Below are 20,371 nucleotides of genomic sequence, written 5' to 3' on the forward strand. Positions count from 1 at the left end.
TAATGATTGATAAACATAGTTGGTCAGATCACAACACTAGTCTAAGCTTCATGCTACCATGATGGACACAACCTCAGAAATATCCTACTTGCTGCAGATTTATTTCACTTTGGTTGGCATTCAAAATAACATTAACAACCCTTTAATGTTACTTTTAGGGTTCATAGCACGCAGGGACATTTGAATCAGTTTTAAGTTTTAGCATGAAAAAATGTTGGTTTAATTTAAAGTTAGTTTTATTGTTTCATGATATGGCAAGATAAAATTACACAATTTTTTTATTCATACACTATATACCAAATAGACATTAAATTCCTTTACGTCTTATAAACATAATCATGATATTGCAATAGGTAACTTGTAAAAACTGATGTTAAAAATATTCATCAGTAATGTACTGGTAATTACAACCTCTTGGTCAAAAATAACATCAACAATGTATTTTATTTACAAAAAATTATTTTGTCCACCTCCCCTTCTTGATGGTCTCAAAAACTAGCTGTCTCTAGCTCCCCATTCTTGGTGGTCTCAAAAACTAGCTGTCTCTAGCTCCCCCTTCTTGGTGGTCTCAAAAACTAGCTGTCTCTAGCTCCCCCTTCTTGATGGTCTCAAAAACTAGCTGTCTCTAGCTCCCCCTTCTTGGTGGTCTCAAAAACTAGCTGTCTCTAGCTCCCCCTTCTTGGTGGTCTCAAAAACTAGCTGTCTCTAGCTCCCCCTTCTTGATGGTCTCAAAAACTAGCTGTCTCTAGCTCCCCCTTCTTGATGGTCTCAAAAACTAGCTGTCTCTAGCTCCCCCTTCTTGGTGGTCTCAAAAACTAGCTGTCTCTAGCTCCCCCTTCTTGATGGTCTCAAAAACTAGCTGTCTGTAGCTCCCCCTTCTTGATGGTCTCAAAAACTAGCTGTCTCTAGCTCCCCCTTCTTGATGGTCTCAAAAACTAGCTGTCTGTAGCTCCCCCTTCTTGATGGTCTCAAAAACTAGCTGTCTCTAGCTCCCCCTTCTTGATGGTCTCAAAAACTAGCTGTCTCTAGCTCCCCCTTCTTGATGGTCTCAAAAACTAGCTGTCTCTAGCTCCCCCTTCTTGATGGTCTCAAAAACTAGCTGTCTCTAGCTCCCCCTTCTTGATGGTCTCAAAAACTAGCTGTCTCTAGCTCCCCCTTCTTGGTGGTCTCAAAAACTAGCTGTCTCTAGCTCCCCCTTCTTGATGGTCTCAAAAACTAGCTGTCTGTAGCTCCCCCTTCTTGATGGTCTCAAAAACTAGCTGTCTCTAGCTCCCCCTTCTTGATGGTCTCAAAAACTAGCTGTCTGTAGCTCCCCCTTCTTGATGGTCTCAAAAACTAGCTGTCTCTAGCTCCCCCTTCTTGATGGTCTCAAAAACTAGCTGTCTGTAGCTCCCCCTTCTTGATGGTCTCAAAAACTAGCTGTCTGTAGCTCCCCCTTCTTGATGGTCTCAAAAACTAGCTGTCTCTAGCTCCCCCTTCTTGGTGGTCTCAAAAACTAGCTGTCTCTAGCTCCCCCTTCTTGGTGGTCTCAAAAACTAGCTGTCTGTAGCTCCCCCTTCTTGATGGTCTCAAAAACTAGCTGTCTCTAGCTCCCCCTTCTTGGTGGTCTCAAAAACTAGCTGTCTCTAGCTCCCCCTTCTTGATGGCGTCATCTACCCTAGCTAGCAGAAACTGTTTGTCATGAGCCTCCTGAAATATTGGAACATATCTTTAGACATGGGGGATAACTACAAATTTGTATTTTAAAAAATGGTAGCTGCAGTGAGGTTAGCAAATAATGTTAAACTGGTAGTGTTAGTATCCTCACAAATTAAACTTTTAGGTACAAATTTAGGTTAACGTTGTTGTTAAAGTATTAGACATAACACTAACAGGAAGTTCAGAACCTCAATCAATTTTGTAGTGATTAATTTATTGGTCAATAATTTTTTTTTAAAATTCTTACCATGTAATATTATTAAAGAGTTAACAAGGAATCGGTTATTTCTTTAAAAGAGATAAAAGATAAGTACCAATTAAACTTGGTTTCTAAGAGAGATAAAATGTAATCACCAATTAAACTTGGTTTCTAAGGGAGATAAAATGTAATTACCAATTTAACTTGGTTTCTAAGCAGCTCTTCCATCTTCATGTATCCAGAGGAAATTGACCAATAGTAATAGCAGGCTAGTCTGTAGAGGACAAAAATATGGATTGGAATTAATCTTATTTTAAAATAATTTTCTTCATCTATACTTAATTTTGCTTCGTATTTCTGCTGACAGTTTATTAAGTGACAGATTTTAAAGAAACTTTACTTACAGAGTAATTAAAAATGCTGGAATGAAAAATGAGGCAGTTCCAAAAAACTGGAATATTGCCTTAGGTATGTCAGGCCAGGAGTTGACTTCATCAGTCACAACATGAAACATGACAAAATTCTCATGGGTGTACTGTCGGAATGGGCCACAACTCATGGATGGCTGTAAACTGGGGATGGAAGAGTAGCAGGAATTAGTTTACATTATTTAATGTGTTGGATTTCTTACTGGTATCTCCACCCTTTACTTTATAAGAATCATATCTTTGGGTGCACAATTATCTGGTGAAATTCTGAGAAATGTCTACTGAATTCAGTGTGGGAGGTTAATAAAGTATGGATATAAAGGAGGTCAATAAATAACTAATTTGAATGAAGTAGGTTTTTACCATTTGCACACTCTGTATCATGTAACCTCAAAGGAATGCATTGTATAGGGTGTTACTGAATCAATCACACATCATATTTGAGAAATTATAAGCCTATTTTCCAGTCATTACAAACTGTAGACCTAATAGCCAATTATACAAACACATTACAAACTGTAGACCTACTTGCCAATTATACTTTATACAAACACAACAAACTGTAGACCTACTTGCCTATTATACTTTATACATACACATTACAAACTGTAGACCTACTTGCCAATCATGTATCCCAACAAACAGGATATTGTAATAAATGAGAGAAGCAGAACTGTCTGGAAAAATGAGTAAGAGCGAGACGCCTTGTATGCAATCTGGGGCGCCTCAGTCACAAATAGAAGCTCAAACTGAAATTTTTAAACAATTGCATTAAGATAGAAAACTTAACTTATTAAATCAATAATCAATTGTAAAGTAATATCTAACATCAATAATGAGACATTATAGACAATATTAAGCTAAAACATTAATTACAAATATATTCTTTTAATTTTTTTTTTATTAATCTTACACCTCATATAATAATTGATGATTTACCTTCTTTAAAAAAAAGAAAAAAAATATTTTGACGAAAGTCAGAGCTGGAAGTAATGGTGTAAAGAACATTCCCATCCTGGAATACAAGAATTCAATATTGTTTCATAAAATATCAGTAGTCTAAGTTAAAAGAATTATGGGTATTTCTAGACCATTGTGTTGTAAAGTTTCTGTTTAGACTTTAATAGTGATCTATGGGGCAGGTGAAGTTAGAATTCTTCAGTTTCTTAACCTTGGCATATGAATGGATTATGTGGTCAGCGACATGCCGAGCCGCCTTTACTTTCCCAAGCATAAGTCAGGTACCCATCAGAGTTGGGTGGACTGAGGGATATACTACACTCACAAGTCCGAACTCGGGCTAGTAGCCATATGCTCTACCATTCGACCATGCTATCCCACCTTCTAGCATACATACTACACTAAATGACCTACCAGCATATATACAAGACTAATTGACATTAACTACTAGCATACAGACTATACTAAATGCCTTACCAACATACAGACTGTGTGTAAACTAAGTCCAACACTTGCAAGGGGAGATCAAACTTGGCCTTCCCCACTTTATTAATGATCCAATATCTCTCATGGAAGTGATAATAAATAAATCTGCAAAACAAAGTATAATAAATTAACATTTTCCTGAGGGAGCACTTTGACAAAAATATGAGAAATTTTTTTTTATCACAAGACATCAAAAAAGAGATCAATTAAAAATAAATAGTTAATATAAGAACAAAATAAATAAAACAAAATTGTAAAAAATCAAAATGTAATTAAAAAAAAAATAGATATTATACAAACTAACCTACGAGGTACTTGTAGTAGAAGAACTAATAAAATCACAGATAGGAAATCCACAATACAAAGTTTATAAAACTGCTGACCAACATAACTCTCCCAACACTGTAGAAACAAATCATGGCTAAGGTTATAAAACTGTCAGTAGGGATATCATACAAATTAAGGATAAAGTTATAAAATATCAGTTGGGATATGATACAAATGATGGATAAGGTCATAAATGTATGAGCAAAGATACTTTGGATGTGTCAAAACAAGGTATGTGAAAATGGTGGTGGTTGTAGTGCATGAAAGTATGTCAAGATGGTGGTTGTTATGGGGAATGAAAGTATGTCAAGATGGTGGTTATTGTGGGACATGAAAGTAGGTCAAGATGGTGGTTGTTGTGGGACATGAAAGTAGGTCAAGATGGTGGTTGTTGTGGGACATGAAAGTAGGTCAAGATGGTGGTTGTTGTGGGACATGAAAGTAGGTCAAGATGGTGGTTGTTGTGGGACATGAAAGTATGTCAAGATGGTGGTTGTTGTGGGACAAGAAAGTAGGTCAAGATGGTGGTTGGTGTGTGGCAGACCTCATAAATATAAAAAGTGATAAAGTATTCAAATCTTAAAATAAAACTGCAGCTTTCATCTATCCAAATTGGCTGTCCCTCTTTTTGTTGTAAAACTAATTTCAGTTTTAACAAAAGTTAATTTACCTGTACATTGTTATTATTATTTTTTACTGCAGCAGGGTCCCATAACGTGTTTCCACAGCAGCGGGTAACATTCTGCTTCATTTCCTCAGGACAGTCATACGGAGTTGTCCCCCTGTACTGCAGCCTATAATACAGGGAGACAATCAACACCCAAATACTTGCAAGGCGCAGGAACACAGCTCTGTGAAAAATGATTGAGATCAGGGTTATATAATACTATCCTAAAGGCCTATGGAGACTTTTTTTTATAATAAAGAAGTTTTAGAAATGCATAATAATATTATCTCAAAGTGTTTCTAGATATTTTTTTTAAAACCAGAGAATACTATTTTTAATGCCAGGAAAATCAAGAAAAGTCACCTGATGATTGTTATTTTTGTAGCCACGCTGTTTGAGTATTGTTCAACAGAGCAAAGTATCAAAAAAAATTCTGGGATCACAGCATTTAAAATAGAAATAACAATCGAAGGGAGATAACTCAGTGCTAAATACTGTATATCTGTCAATTCGTCTGTATTTTGCTGCAATATATAATTTTTACATTGATTTCAATGACTTGTGATAGTTATGGTTTGGTTTTCATTGGAACATTTGTAAACAGCATCAACTTATAAGCATATTTAACAGATTAATCAATAGGAGTGAAATTTTAAAATATATTTTCACTACTTCATCACACTAGACTTTTAAGTTCAAAGTTAAGCAGAGATTTTACCTACCTTCAACAGATAATCAGTACTGACATAAATTGCATAGAAAGAACCAGCCAACAAGGCAATAACAAGTATATTAATCCCCGCACGTTTTAAATACAACTGTGACATTTCTTTCGTTGATTTTTTCTCCAGTTGTCTTTTTCTTTCCACCTCTGCCAGCTGGGCCTACAAAGTTTATTCAATAAATTTATTAGAACAAAATAATAGTAAGATAATGTGGTTTGTAGCAATACAATTAAAATGTTTATGGTATAAATTTTGATGTGAAAACAGAGTAATACTCAGTTCCATTACTGTAAAACAAAACTTAAACCTACCTTGAAATCATCAAAAATAATTTTTTTCTTATATGAAGCCATGGCCTTAGAATTAATACAATAATCCCAACAACCAAATACTGCATTGGTATACAAAGGGAAAGCACTGTTGTTGAAGTCCATCACAGTTTCTTTGATTGTAGAACTTGAACTGCAACAGTAATAGCAACATTGTTTACCACTCAATATAGCTTATTTATCTATACTCAAAGTTTTTAATTTTTGCATGGGTTTCTTTTAGCAGGGGCAAGTCTGTAGGACATTGGTCAGTCCACACAGCTCTGGATCACATTAGGGAAAGTGAAGGCGGCTGAATGTAATGATGACCACACTATCCCTTCATATGAACACACTTCATCTGCCCAATGGACAGTAAAGTTTGTAAGGGTATTTTACTTAATTGTATGGGTACCTTAGCTTTAAATTCTAGCAGACTTTATTTTTCTAAAATCAAAAGAATTTGTTTTTAATTAACAGTGTTGTATGTTCAGCATTAGTTTTAGTATTTGGATAGTTAAATTCATATTCATACTAATTTTATACAATTTTAAAACTTAGAAGTATATGTTTAAATTATTTAAAAACTGTAAACTATAAGATAACAAGTAGCAAGTCTTACTTTTTGACAATAATTAAAAACATGAGAACAAAACTTATTCCAACAGTCAGCAGGTAGGCTAGATCCATCCTGTAGTCAGCTTCAAACATGGAGTTGTCTTGTGTGGGCTTTAAAAACACAGCGCTTGTGTAGTAGCCATAGAACAACATAGTGTTTTCTAGGATACCCTGGAGAAAATAAACACAATGGAGTTTTTCACTGGCTGGTCAGTTGTTGTTTTTTTTATGAAAAAAGAAAATAAAATACAATTTTTTACTTATCACTGGATTTTAGCCTTATTAATTGTCGACCATTAATATTTGTCAATAATTCTCATGGTTTCTAATAACAACTAAAAACTATTAGAAAAAACATTATGCTAAATTTTTTAATATTATTATTATTAAAAAAAAATTTTATTCTAAATTTTTAATATTATTATTATAACTAAGACAAGCTGCAAGATTTTTATATTAATAAAAGCAAATTATAGGACAGAGTGGTTGGATGATAGAGCTTATGACTGCTAACCAAAACGTCTAGAGTTAGGATCCCAGACTTCTGTCTGTAGGACCTACCTACCAGCAAGTTATTTATAAATTTATAAATTTAGAATTTATAAAATTAAAACATTTCTTAGCCATAAACTCTCACAAATGGTATATTAAAACATAAATAGGCCCTAGTTTTCAAAAAAGAATAGTGAATAGTTATATGTGACCCAGTTCCCTGGGCAACATTTAAAGTAGTTTAATGTGTGACTAAATGTGACGTACAGTTTCATGTACAACATTTAAATAGTTTTATGTAGTTACTAAATGTGACTTACAGTTCCCTGGGCAACATTTAAAGTAGTTTAATGTGTGACTAAATGTGACTTACTGTTCCCTGGGCAACATTTAAAGTAGTTTAATATGTGACTAAATGTGACTTACTGTTCCCTGGGCAACATCCAAGAACTTCATGGCTTCACTTTGTTTTTCTGTTGCGTTTTGAGACCTCTGTTGATAAGACTTGCTACATTTCACCATGGTGTTCTGTAGGTAGCCTCTGGTGTCATTGGTAGCCAGGGGTGTGTAGTAGTCCTTATCTTTGCTGTAGGCCAGCTGGGGTATGTAGATGAAGCAGAGGTAGAGGAAGAAGACCAAGAAGTTGATGTTCACCAGCCATCTGGTGAATCTGAAGTAGGTCGAAACAGCTATACCAAAGTGACCTGAATGACAAAAAGCACACAGAAGATAAATATTCTAGACACACAGTTCTACTTCTAGTTGTTTGTCTTTATTTTATTCATTACTAAGCCTATCAATAATAATTGTTTCATAATTCAATAATCTACCATCAATATTAATTGTTTTATAATTCAATAATCTACCATCAATAATAATTGTTTCATAATTCAATAATCTACCATCAATAATAATTGTTTTATAATTCAAAAATCTGTTATCCATAATAATTGTTTCATAACTTAATAACCAACATCACATAATAATTGTTTCATAATTCAATAATCTATTATTCACAAAAATAGTTCATAATATAATAATCTACCATCAGTAATAATTGTTTTATAATTAAATAATCTACCATTAAAAATAATTGTTTCATAATTCAATTATATACCTTCTATCTGTCTCATTTGTTTAGCCCAGAAATTCAGCTTGTCCCAGACATTAGACAGACTGCTATTGGCAACCTTCACCCCCTGAAGAAAAAAATCCATGTTTAATAAACATTAGTTTATGTTATAAAAAATATTTTTTTTAAAGCTAAAACTCCAAAATTAATGAATATTATTATAAAGCATTATTTTGTTTAGTTTAATCAGCTATCTAATGGAAAATAAATCATTTTTAAAGCAGTACAATATATCATACGGTAACTTTAATTAATAATTAGATGATAGGTCAAATTTTTGAGTTATGTAAATGGAAATTTTAATTTTTAAAAGGGAGATAACCTGTAGGGGAAAAAGCCCAAAAACACAGTTGTCATACTTTAGTTTAAAAAAATGTAAAATAAATGGCTACCTTGACTAAAGTCAGTGGATAATAAATGCCTGACTGGGCCTCGGTGGATTCTATTGCCCCTCTGTGGACAAAGTATGAACATTAGTTATTCTTATTATAGATGCAGGTGTCAGATGGCAAGGAGGGATGTGAATGGGGAAATTTATCAATTTATTAATATACTGATTAATATTTTTTTTATTTAAAAAAACACTGAAGATTAGCAAAAAGCTAGTAGAAGTTACTAACAGCCCTTTTACTTTACAATCGTGTAGGGTAAAGTATCCTAGTGCAAGCCCGATTATATATATATATATATATATATTACACAAAAACAAAATTCTGATCTCCACTGCACAACCCTCTCCCCCTCTTCTGTTGGTTTAAGAACAGCTTAGCGGTTTTGGAAATCTATAGCATATCTCTATTGACTTCTTTGATATCAGTTTTCACAAGAACATGTTTGGTCTGAGAGGATGAGTCATTGGTGGAGCTGGGCATAGGGAGGGTTGGGGGGGGGGGGGGGGAGTCAACAAACAGGGACATCAAAAGATTGGGTTGGAGTGGGACGACAACAAACAGGAACAACAAAAGGGACAACTAAATTGTATGGCTACGTCACTGCTTGAAGTTAACATGATGGATAGGGGCATATACCAATCCAAAGTACATAATGGATTACGGATATATCAGTTACGAGCCGACCCGCGGTGTATCATACGCCGCTATTTAGTTGTTGTTTTTTCTACTTTTTAGTAATTCATAATTTGTGAATTCGACAGTACCAATGCTGCCACTGAAAATATTTGCTTTAAAACACTAACCCCCCCCCCCCCCCGTGAAAAAAGCCTCCTCTTAGTTACCTCCACTAAGTTTTAAATCGTTTTAAACTAAATTATCTGCCCCTAATAGCCGTCACCAAACCCAGCTCTATGATTGTAAAATGTAAACATTTAGCGTGAACCACAGTTCACCAGACCATGTGGGGGGGGGGGTAGCGATAGAGAGGAAGAGAAGGGACTGCAAGGCGCGCTTGCAGCTTGTTTTCTAACGTCTCCCAGAAGAGAATTACATATATAGATATGTACGTAATGGATATATATTATATAAATCCACAGCGCATTATGAATAGGAGTTATATGAGTAGGCCAACGGTATAGATCACGAATAAATAAATCCAGAGTAAACTAGAGATTAAGAATAAATAAATCCACAGTACGTTATGGATTATGGATATAGATATATCAACCTACGAAACGTTATTGATTGGGTAACAAGTGTAGTAAGACAGGAAGATATGAAGAGGTCGTGACCCCGAGACAAGGGATGACGTCACTTCCTAGTTGTGTAGATCCTGGCAGCGCAGAACACAATGGGATCGTGACAGACAGAAGCCGTGTCAGACCAGGGTAAAGAAATGGGGACATTAAATGGAATCGTGACAGACAGAAGCCGCGTCAGACCAAAGTAAAGAAATGGGGACATTAAATGGGATCGTGACAGACAGAAGCCGTGTCAGACCAGGGTAAAGAAATGGGGACATTAAATGGAATCGTGACAGACAGAAGCCGCGTCAGACCAGTGACAGACAGAAGCCGTGTCAGACCAGTGACAGACAGAAGCCGTGTCAGACCAGTGACAGACAGAAGCCGTGTCAGACCAGTGACAGACAGAAGCCGTGTCAGACCAGAGTAAAGAAATGGGGGCATTAAATGGGATCGTGACAGACAGAAGCCGTGTCAGACCAGTGACAGACAGAAGCCGTGTCAGACCAGTGACAGACAGAAGCCGTGTCAGATCAGAGTAAAGAAAGGGGGCATTAAAGACAAGCGGTCCTAGGGAGATTTGGCCAGATTTTTATTTTATGGGCGGGGCGAAACACGGTATTGGGTGTGTCAGGGGTGGGGGGGGGGGGGAGGGGGAGTTGTGTGGAAATTAAGGTCAAAGTGGTGCAACTAAAGCAGACGACGAAATCGTGCAAAGAAAACTTTAGAAGTGTGGGTGTGGTTGTATCAGACGTGGGATCAGGCATCTCTTCGGGGGTGGGGGGGGGGGGGGGCAACGAAATAGAATTTATATAGAAAATCAAGTGTCACCCCACCCCACGGAGATAAAAAGCCTGAAAGAAACTTTGCACGGGATGTGGATAAACCACAGAATATAGATGTCTACTTTTTTAATTGAGTTAGTGCCATATTCATGTAGTACTAGTATATATCTATTACGTATAACAATATGAAAGCGTAACACCACCTCGATCCCCTCAATATTTAGAATTTTAAAATCATGCCACAATGGGACAGCAAAGGATCTCAAACACAAAATCTCATTTTTCTCAAAAGTAGTGTGACAACTGTGGTTTATCCCCGGTGGTCTTCATTTGTTGTCGAGAAGTATCACGCGAGCAATATAAGCTACCACTAAATCACACCATATGCTTTGATTTTACCAAACTTCTAAAAGTTAGATAACCAATCACATCAGATGAAACGAAAATTTACCAAGGAAATTCAAGTCTAGGAAATGATTTAACCAAACATAAGACGTAGAAAAACACGAGCTAATTCGCGTAAGAAAATATTTTTAAACTCGGCATTCAGCACCTGGAAAAAAAGGTTTGGTAAACGAGCATTTTATCTGTTGACAGCTTGTTTACAGGGCTAACCCAATATATATTTTTTTTTGTCCTTTTATTCAACGTGCATTCACTTCAACAGTACGACTGTATTAAATGTATTCAGTCTCTGCGGCTATTCTATTCAACCGCCCTACCTGCGCTAGCTTTATTTGCCGGGACAAAAAAAAAAATTGAACACTAAAATGTATTCATGTGAATATAATTTTATTATACAACGACTATAGGGACCTTTGCAGCACCCAATAAACCTTTACGGCTTCATTGTCTCAAAATGTTGTTCACGTTTGTCTCCCCTGAATCTACTATTGACAAGGAGTGCGTTCACACAAGCATTCAGTTTTGTCAGAGTACATGGCCTACTGACAGATTTGTCAACAACACATTAATAGATATTTCAAGCAGAGTTTCCTCCAGGCATCTCTTGGGGGGAGGGGGGGGGTGCTCCGAACGAATGGAATTTATATAGAATACATACACTTTTACTAGTGTCCGCTTCCCCCCTCCCCCGGAAATATAGTCCGTCCGTCCCCCGCCCCCCCCCCCCCTCCCCGTGCCCCCCTCCCAGGAGAAAAAAGTCTGGAAGACACTGATTTCAAGCTTGACACAAACCGAATCAAGTCTTACGCTAACCAAGTCAAGTTTGGCTTGCCCAATGGGAATGTCTAATGGAGTTAACTAGTTCAAGTTTGGCTTAAGTCCAGTGGGAATGTCTAATGGAGATAACTAGTTCAAGCCTGGTTTTGCCCTAAAGAAACCCGATATCCCTCTGCGAAAAATCGTTTGCTTCCAAAACGATTTTATTTAACCTTATGAAATGAGAGAATGCAGCAGAAAGACACGCTTCACTGATTGTGTATGGCTGTATTTTTATCTACAGACGGTGTACATAGGCGAATGTTTGGGCGATGACATCAATTATTTCCCTCGGGTCACTGAACAAATATATTTGTGGCAGCTTTAATATACATAACTATGTCACAACTTTAGCATCATAGAGTTATTTATGCCATTACTGATATCATTGGTCATTCTTCCACATTTCCAGCCATAGCTTCACCCATGTTTTTTAAGACATTTTTCTCCGGGGGTAGGGTGGTAGTGGGGGGGGGGAACTTGAAGCTTCCGGGGGGAGTGGTGGACTAAATTTTCGAGGGCTCTATAAACTATTTTGTTCTAGGAGGGGTGGGGCGGTGGACGAACTTTAGGGGTGGGAGGGGGTAGTGCCTTCCAGATTAGAAATTGAAGGAAACTGGCTTCACTCAATGATTGTATGGTAAAATATTGTTAAACTTCCTGAAAGTCTAAACCTTTAAAAAAAAAAACACCCGAAAATAATAGTGTAACCCGGATGTGATCCACACCTTTACATACAACACATTTTTTAAAATGGAGAAAACTTTTTGAACACCCCGACCTGTGAAGTAAAAGATGAAAAACGTTGAAGACGAAATTTTAAAAAAATCTCGCACCTGAAACTGTTAGCTATTCTCCTGGTAGTCTTCTCCTGTCTAGCCCTGGACAGTCTCTCCGTGAGACCCCTCATCTTCTGCCTAGTGCTGGGCATCCCCACCTCCTCGTGTTCGTCGTCTGCTGCTGGCCCGGCGGCGTCGTCAGCAAAAAGTATCTCCTCCTTAGACGACGTGTCCTTCTTCTTGATGCGGATGGTAGCAAGAAACCTACGGGCGTCTCGCAAGTCCATGTAGTTCAAGCTCTCGACCGAGTCGTCGTCCCCTGGATCAAAGTTCTCGTTGACTCGCCTGCGCAGAGTTTTGTAGTAGCCGAACCCGTTCATGCGATCACTCTGGTGCCGCCTATGTTTCCAGGTTCGCCGCAAGCTGTTGTTACCATCCAAACCTTGCAGCTCTAGGTTTACCTCCGTGTAGTCACTAGTCGTGGGTTCGAACCTTGACCGGTGCTTACCATCATATTGGTCCCCCACGCCGTTATGCCGGACGCCAACATCTCCACCCCCAACGTTATAATCGGCCGGTGGAGCTTCGTCATAATCGGCTGGTGGATCAAAGCCATAATCAGCTGGTGGATCTTCGTTTGTAACAGGATCGATATAGGTCTCACTCGATGGTAATCGATACTCATCGTATTCTCTACCACGAGCTACGCCTGTGTCTACGAAAGAACTTCTGGGTAATCGTTGATCATACTCATCAGCACGATCTTTAAAACGATGCCGACTCATGGTTGTGTAGGTGGATGGGAGAGATCAACACATCCTTGGAGCTAACTCTTGACCTTGACCTCCCATAACCAGGCGAGTAGTGTATACCTGGTTCAAACTCAGCGTCTTGGAGAATGTTACCAACTCGACCACTGGCGATACAAGTCACGTGATTCGTCTTTACATAGCTGTCGTCACACCACAAACTAAAAAAAAAAGAAATTTGAAAAATAAGTACATCAATATTGTTTTTCATAAGTCTGTTTTTCAATATTAGCTATCTAAATATCGAGCTGTATAGACGAACCATCTAAAAACACCTATAACAAATGACAATATGATGAGTGATGCAAATAACATTCACTTTAGTACTTAGGCTATACATGTTTCATGATGTATTTTTGCAAAATTTTACCTTAGAAAAATCTGGCACAATATAAGCATATCCACAATAAAGTTGATAGTGAAATAATTCAATACTAAATTGTATCACTAGATCTTTTATAAATATAATTATATTTAGAGACAGAGGTCCATGCGACTGACTTCTGACAAGACCGAACAATTTGAGTTAAATTATTTTAATTAATTGATGCCAATATTATCCCTCAACAGTCGCGATAGCCTTTAAAGAATTTTAATTGATCATTACCTAGCATCGTAATGCCTGATCTAAATTTAGAGGGGTTGGTGGAATGGGCAAGCAAGTTCGGTCTAGTTTAAATGTCGTATCTTTGGAGCAATCTCGAATCTTGTATATTGTATAATTGGTGGCTTTGGTTGCAGGGTATTTTACTGGCCACAACAAGAGATAACCTCTACAGACTCCGGGAGATTTAGGTGGCTGTAATAACATGGACGTAGGAAACATCGTTATCAGGCAATCCAGGCTTTCATCAGTGTCGTATTTGAGAGAATGTTTCAGATTAACACGTAATACTTAATTGTGTTGGGGGAAATACCGTCCAACATTACAATAGAGAACGAAGAAGAAGAAAAAAAAAATGAACACATTAACAATTGACAGCAGATTGATGTATCGTTTACTTCATGTTAACACATTTTACAGCTGGTTTATGTACATTAAAAACATTTTTCACTATAAAATCTCTTCGGATTTACCTTGATGAAAAGCACAAACCTTTCCCGACATTGGAGAGAGGTGAGGGGGGAGGGAGGAGTTTTTTTTTGCTACTTAATACTGACCATGAAAACTTCTGCCATACATTAATTTATTCTACAGCAATATGTGGGGGTATATGTCAATCAGTCTGTAAACCTTTGTATGTGCCCACATTCTAAACTTGGACCAGTATAAATCACACAGCTCGGGTTTTAAATTTTGCCTGCTCCAATATTAAAGTCAAGTCCCACTACCCTGTCACAAGATTTATCGTATCAACAGATTCGAGTCGCACAACAAAGGGTATGTGTAACAGTTGGGTTGTGCCCTACCTCCCTTGCAATAAATCGTCACGCTGTTCCTTATCAAAACATCACGTGTGTAATAATTACATCCTGATATCACGCGTGATATAATTACATCCTGATTCAAACTCTTTAGATCTTCTTAAAATGTTTTTTTCCGCGAAAACAATGGGCACTTGAAATTTTCGGGGGAGGGTGGGCGGTAGACTTTCTTCGAAAGAGATGCTTGGAAGAATCTGTGATCTCAAATACATCCATTAGATTTTCCATTGAAATATTGTATTGTGTGTGTGTGGGGGGGGGGGGGGAGAATGAAGCGGAATTAAATATTATTTCATTCGAAAAATAGGCCCTATCTCATACTGTGAAACATAAGACGTATTTCCTGAAGCATTTCAAAACAAAAACCTTATTTCTGTACTACAATAGTCCCGGTATTCCCTCCCCTTTATCCTTGTGTAACGACTGCAAGCGTGCTATTATCTCCCCTTCACACGGTTGTCGTTACTGCAAGCGTGCTATTATCTCCCCTTCACACGGTTGTCGTTACTGCAAGCGTGCTATTATCTCCCCTTCACACGGTTGTCGTTACTGCAAGCGTGCTATTATCTCCCCTTCACATGGTTGTCGTTACTGCAAGCGTGCTATTATCTCCCCTTCACACGGTTGTCGTTACTGCAAGCGTGCTATTATCTCCCCTTCACACGGTTGTCGTTACTATCTACCTGACGTTGATCTGTCAGGTAAGTAGGTCATTATCTAACTCCGGCTTGCCAATCCCATATTATTATTGTTTATTATTAGCTTCCACAGCTGTAGTCTAGTTCCACAACGTCATAGCTGTAGTCTAGAGAGTTAGGGAAATCAGATCTTCATAGCCAGACAGGCTGTCAGTACCACAATCAGGTCACGTCAATCAGATCTTTTATCTGGCCACACTAATGTGACAGGTGACATATTGTATTCATGCACCGAGTCATTATGGTAGGCCTTGGTTTTAAGTCAGGACCTAACAATACACCGAGTCACTGTGGTAGGCCTTGGTTTAAAGTCAGGTCCTAACAATATAGGGGGGGGTCTATCTTGTCAGGACCTAACAATACATCTATGGGACCAGGGGCGGCACTCTTGTCAGCACAAGTTGGAGCATCTCACCCTAGTGTTTAGAACACCATAAGACGTACTCACTCTACAAGGGGTCATGCAAGTTTATAATAACATGAAGAATGTGCGGTGTATCATTTTGCTCTGCTGTGTAACATGTATACTAGTAAAAACGAAATGACATTCTATTTAACAAACTCAAGGCGATCTGACACCCTAGCTACTTGTAAAAGACCTGAAGTCTAGCGATATAAAGTCACCAACTGTCCGTAAAAAACAATGTCCATCCATTCCCGGAAGTCTTGCGATCTGAAAACACTCACCATATGTCCAAATTTAAAAAAAAAAGCTAACCCAATTTAAAACCAAAGAGATGACTTATGTGACCCTTGACCTTTACCTTTTCTCATTAGCATGTTGCCAACTCATCAACGTTAAGCACACAATCCGAAGTTAACGGTTCACTAACGGCCGAAGCTCTAACGGGCTTTTTACCCCCAACTCCCCCCCTCCCCCCCCCCCCCCCCCACACACAATGTCATCTTACTATCATCAGATCAGAATCTTATTCTGTCATTAGAGTTAAGTTAAATTAATCTATAGTTTAATTAACCAAAATTTTTACCATTCGTGTCGGTTTCGACACATTGTTCAGAACAGGTAGTGGCCTACTGTCAATACAATAATGAGTTTTAGAAATTCGAGGTAGTTTTAAGAAGAAAAACAATTAAGAAAATCCATGCTAATTTACAATTCTAAGAAAACCCTTATGAAACTCTTATGTTATATTCCCACATTCAAACCACTGAAATAATTGATAGCGTCTAATTAATAAGGAGAAAACTTAACACTTATTACCACAACAACCAATTAAAGTTATAAGTGGGGATTTGACCTAAAGTTTGACTGTGTAAATGAGTGTTAGAATCTCGAGTGCAAGTATTAAGTTGTCAACCTCGTGTTTTGACTGTGTAAATGAGTGTTAGAATCTCGAGTGCAAGTATTAAGTTGTCAATCTCGTGTTTTGACTGTGTAAATGAGTGTTAGAATCTCGAGTGCAAGTATTAAGTTGTCAATCTCGTGTTTTGACTGTGTAAATGAGTGTTAGAATCTCGAGTGCAAGTATTAAGTTGTCAATCTCGTGTTTTGACTGTGTAAATGAGTGTTAGAATCTCGAGTGCAAGTATTAAGTTGTCAATCTCGTGTTTTGACTGTGTAAATGAGTGTTAGAATCTCGAGTGCAAGTATTAAGTTGTCAATCTCGTGTTTTGACTGTGTAAATGAGTGTTAGAATCTCGAGTGCAAGTATTAAGTTGTCAATCTCGTGTTTTGACTGTGTAAATGAGTGTTAGAATCTCGAGTGCAAGTATTAAGTTGTCAATCTCGTGTAAGCCGTGAGGACGGCGATGTGTTACCTTTCCATAAGCCTGTATGCCTGTGTTCCCATTAACCTAGATATGTTCATACAATCAAATCATAGACCTGCGTAAGCCTTCAACTGAATCACATATGCGTGTTGACAACGTGAAGTTCTACGCACCAAATATCAAACACGTTTAACAGGACTGGGTCATGATTTAGTCATTGCTAAGTTTGCTAAAATAATCACGACAATATTCTTATATTTACATTGTCGATACCTCAAAATACAAACCCTAAAGCTAACCTTGGGTTGTAGTCTTGTATCAATAACCTCAAAACTAATTTATAAATCTAATCAATAAAAAAGGCTACTTACCACCAGTACAAATAGCTAAACCAACAGGGGAAGTATAGCCGTATTTCCTAAACTATCTTAACCCTAACGTTCGAAATCTAACTCTACCACTAACCACAACACAACGTAAAGACAAACACAAAACATCGATCTTCCTGTAACACCCTACCCACAAGAAAGCAAATCGTGACTAGAGTTGGGGAAATGTTTCAACATCGTGAGTATCATCAGCTCTGCCATCTCATCCATAATACACCCATTGAGCCAAATCTAGCACAAAACATTCCAGTGTTTCCTAGCAGAGATTTACCCCCCCCCTCCCCTTCCCTAGAACTTCCAGCCTTGACCTTTTGTTACTCGCATCTGAGCTCCGGATAAAGCTTTGCATCGTTGTGGATACGTCAACTTATCTGGTGTATCAGTGCAGTCAAGTCAACTTATCTGGTGTATCAGTGCAGTCAAGTCAAATTATCTGGTGCATCAGTGCAGTCAAGTCAACTTATATGGTGCATCAGTGCAGTCAAGTCAAATTATCTGGTGCATCAGTGCAGTCAACTTATCCAGTTTATCAGTGCAGTCAAGTCAACTTATCCGGTGCATCAGTGCAGTCAAGTCAACTTACCCGGCGCATCAGTGCAGTCAAGTCAACTTATCTGGTGCATCAGTGCAGTCAACTTATCCAGTTTATCAGTGCAGTCAAGTCAACTTATCCGGTGCATCAGTGCAGTCAAGTCAAATTATCTGGTGCATCAGTGCAGTCAAGTCAAATTATCTGGTGCATCAATTCGGTCAAGTCAAATTATCCGGTGCATCAATGCAGTCAACTTATCCGGTGCATCAGTGCAGTCAAGTCAAATTATCTGGTGCATCAATTCGGTCAAGTCAAATTATCCGGTGCATCAATGCAGTCAACTTATCCGGTGCATCAGTGCAGTCAAGTCAAATTATCTGGTGCATCAATTCGGTCAAGTCAAATTATCCGGTGAATCAATGCAGTCAACTTATCCGGTGCATCAGTGCAGTCAAGTCAACTTATCCGTTGCATCAATTCGGTCAAGTCAAATTATCCGGTGCATCAATGCAGTCAACTTATCCGGTGCATCAATGCAGTCAACTTATCCGGTGCAGCAATGCAGTCAAGTCAACTTATCCATTGCATCAATTCGGTCAAGTCAACTTATCCGTTGCATCAATTCGGTCAAGTCAACTTATACGGTTCATCAATGCAGTCAACTTATCCGGTGCAGCAATGCAGTCAAGTCAACTTATCCATTGCATCAATTCGGTCAAGTCAACTTATCCAGTGCACCAATGCAGTCAAGTCAACTTATGCGGTTCATCAATGCAATCAACTTATACGGTGCATCGATGCTCTTATTTCCACTTTACAGAACACCGATCTCTCTCTATATATATATCTTATTTTATCAACACAAAACGCCGATCTTATATACATCAATACATCTATCTTCTATACATATACCTATCTTGTAAACAATCTTGAATGAAAGCTTAGTACATGATGTGGCCTCCATTAAGAACTCACCCTACACTTCTAAAAAGGGTGTATTTCTTAACCGCGTCTACCCCCCCCCCCCCCATATATATATATATATATATATATATATATATATATATATATATACTAATATTATTCTCATACACATAATTAATTAATTAAATATGAACGTGTAAACAGCATAGGGTCACCTGTGTCTATGTCTCGTCTATGTGGGTCAACTATGGTCTATTTGTATTGTCTCGGGTCAACTTGGGTCAACTATGGTCTATTAGTATTGTCTCGGGTCAACTTGGGTCAACTCTGGTCTATTTGTATTGTCTTGGGTCAACTTGGGTCAACTCTGATCTATTTGTATAGTCTCTGCTCAACTCTGGACTATTGGTATTGTCTGGGGTCAACTTGGTTCAACTTGAAACAGGCTCGTGAGTTACATGTACGCTAAAATCTCAACCTAATTACAGCTCGAATACGCGACAATCGATACTAGCCGGTCAGCTAATCGATACAACTGTGAACAATACGTGGCTCGCCGACTACCGACTAAACCTACCTATACGATACAACGCCTGTAATACAATTTCAATTATAGCTAATATCACAATTCTACATGGACGATAACTATTTACAAATATTCACAATATACTTAACAGTTTCCTACACGTAGAAATAATATTCGAAAAAAGTTTAACAAAGAAATCGTTTTTGCAAACGTAATTATTACTAGGTCCAGGTCTAATAATTATGTATTCAAATATGTACAAAAACAAACACAGATCATATAATTAAACACAAAATTGAAACATGTTTTAAAACTTAGAAATAGTCTACCTTCAATTAGCTTCAACATTAAATCCATAAGATATTTCCATAACACGGTGAACACATTCCAGTTTAATGTCGTCTGTTTATAAACTCGAGTTTATGCTTGGCTAAACAACGCGTTTTTTTTTTTTAATGTTACGCTCGGCGTCTGCTAGATCTAAAAACATTACGTACAAAGCCAATCCAAGAATTAAGCGCGGCTATTTTTAAACGTGATCTCATTGGTTGACATTAGGCCGTGATTAGGGCAGTGTGACTAAACCGTCTGAATGAGGAGTGTCAATCACTGCAGCAGACTTCAGTTAAAACAACCAGACGAACTAGATCTAGATCCAGATCCAGATGTCTAAATCCCAGGGAGGTCCCACATCGGTACATGCGTGTCTCGATGTGGAAATGCGACACTCTATAGTTAGGAATGTAAGCGTTGTCGAAAAGAAAAAAAAACATCGTTGAGTGCGCCATGTAAATTATTGTAAACAAACATACACCATCACGAAACCAATGCAGACAATTGGCTGTCGTGATGTTTTACAACAATAAAACCCATCTA

General features: G+C 37.8%; 1 protein-coding gene across 1 annotated transcript; it reads right to left on the minus strand.

The window, feature by feature from the left end:
• Positions 1-12: 12 nt before the first annotated feature.
• On the minus strand, positions 13-19,953 carry LOC131938724 (transmembrane channel-like protein 7). Its single transcript, XM_059296859.1, has 17 exons — positions 19,825-19,953; positions 12,519-13,431; positions 8,433-8,493; positions 8,026-8,107; positions 7,335-7,612; positions 6,421-6,587; positions 5,802-5,952; positions 5,488-5,649; positions 5,129-5,289; positions 4,769-4,949; positions 4,076-4,173; positions 3,763-3,876; positions 3,265-3,340; positions 2,944-3,074; positions 2,302-2,469; positions 2,093-2,171; positions 13-1,689 (listed from the first exon to the last, which is right to left on the minus strand). The coding sequence occupies exons 2-17, from the start codon at positions 13,244-13,246 to the stop codon at positions 1,609-1,611; spliced, it is 2,718 nt and encodes a 905-aa protein (XP_059152842.1). The 5' UTR covers positions 13,247-13,431; positions 19,825-19,953; the 3' UTR covers positions 13-1,608.
• Between the last annotated feature and the right edge of the window lie 418 nt (positions 19,954-20,371).

This window comes from Physella acuta, unplaced genomic scaffold (assembly GCF_028476545.2).
Source record: "Physella acuta isolate Inbredline_101_S28 unplaced genomic scaffold, ASM2847654v3 ptg000256l, whole genome shotgun sequence".
Taxonomy (NCBI): Eukaryota; Metazoa; Mollusca; class Gastropoda; family Physidae; genus Physella; species Physella acuta.

Bases quoted from the DNA above. Each gene is read 5' to 3' on its own strand.
- LOC131938724 (XM_059296859.1), bottom strand. From the start codon at position 13,246: ATGAGTCGGCATCGTTTTAAAGATCGTGCTGATGAGTATGATCAACGA. The intron at 7,613-8,025 runs GTATATAATTGA...TTTGTCATTCAG, and splicing joins ACAAATGAGACAGATAGAAG to GTCACTTTGGTATAGCTGTT. The intron at 6,588-7,334 runs GTAAGTCACATT...TATTTTCTCCAG, and splicing joins TGGATGTTGCCCAGGGAACA to GGTATCCTAGAAAACACTAT.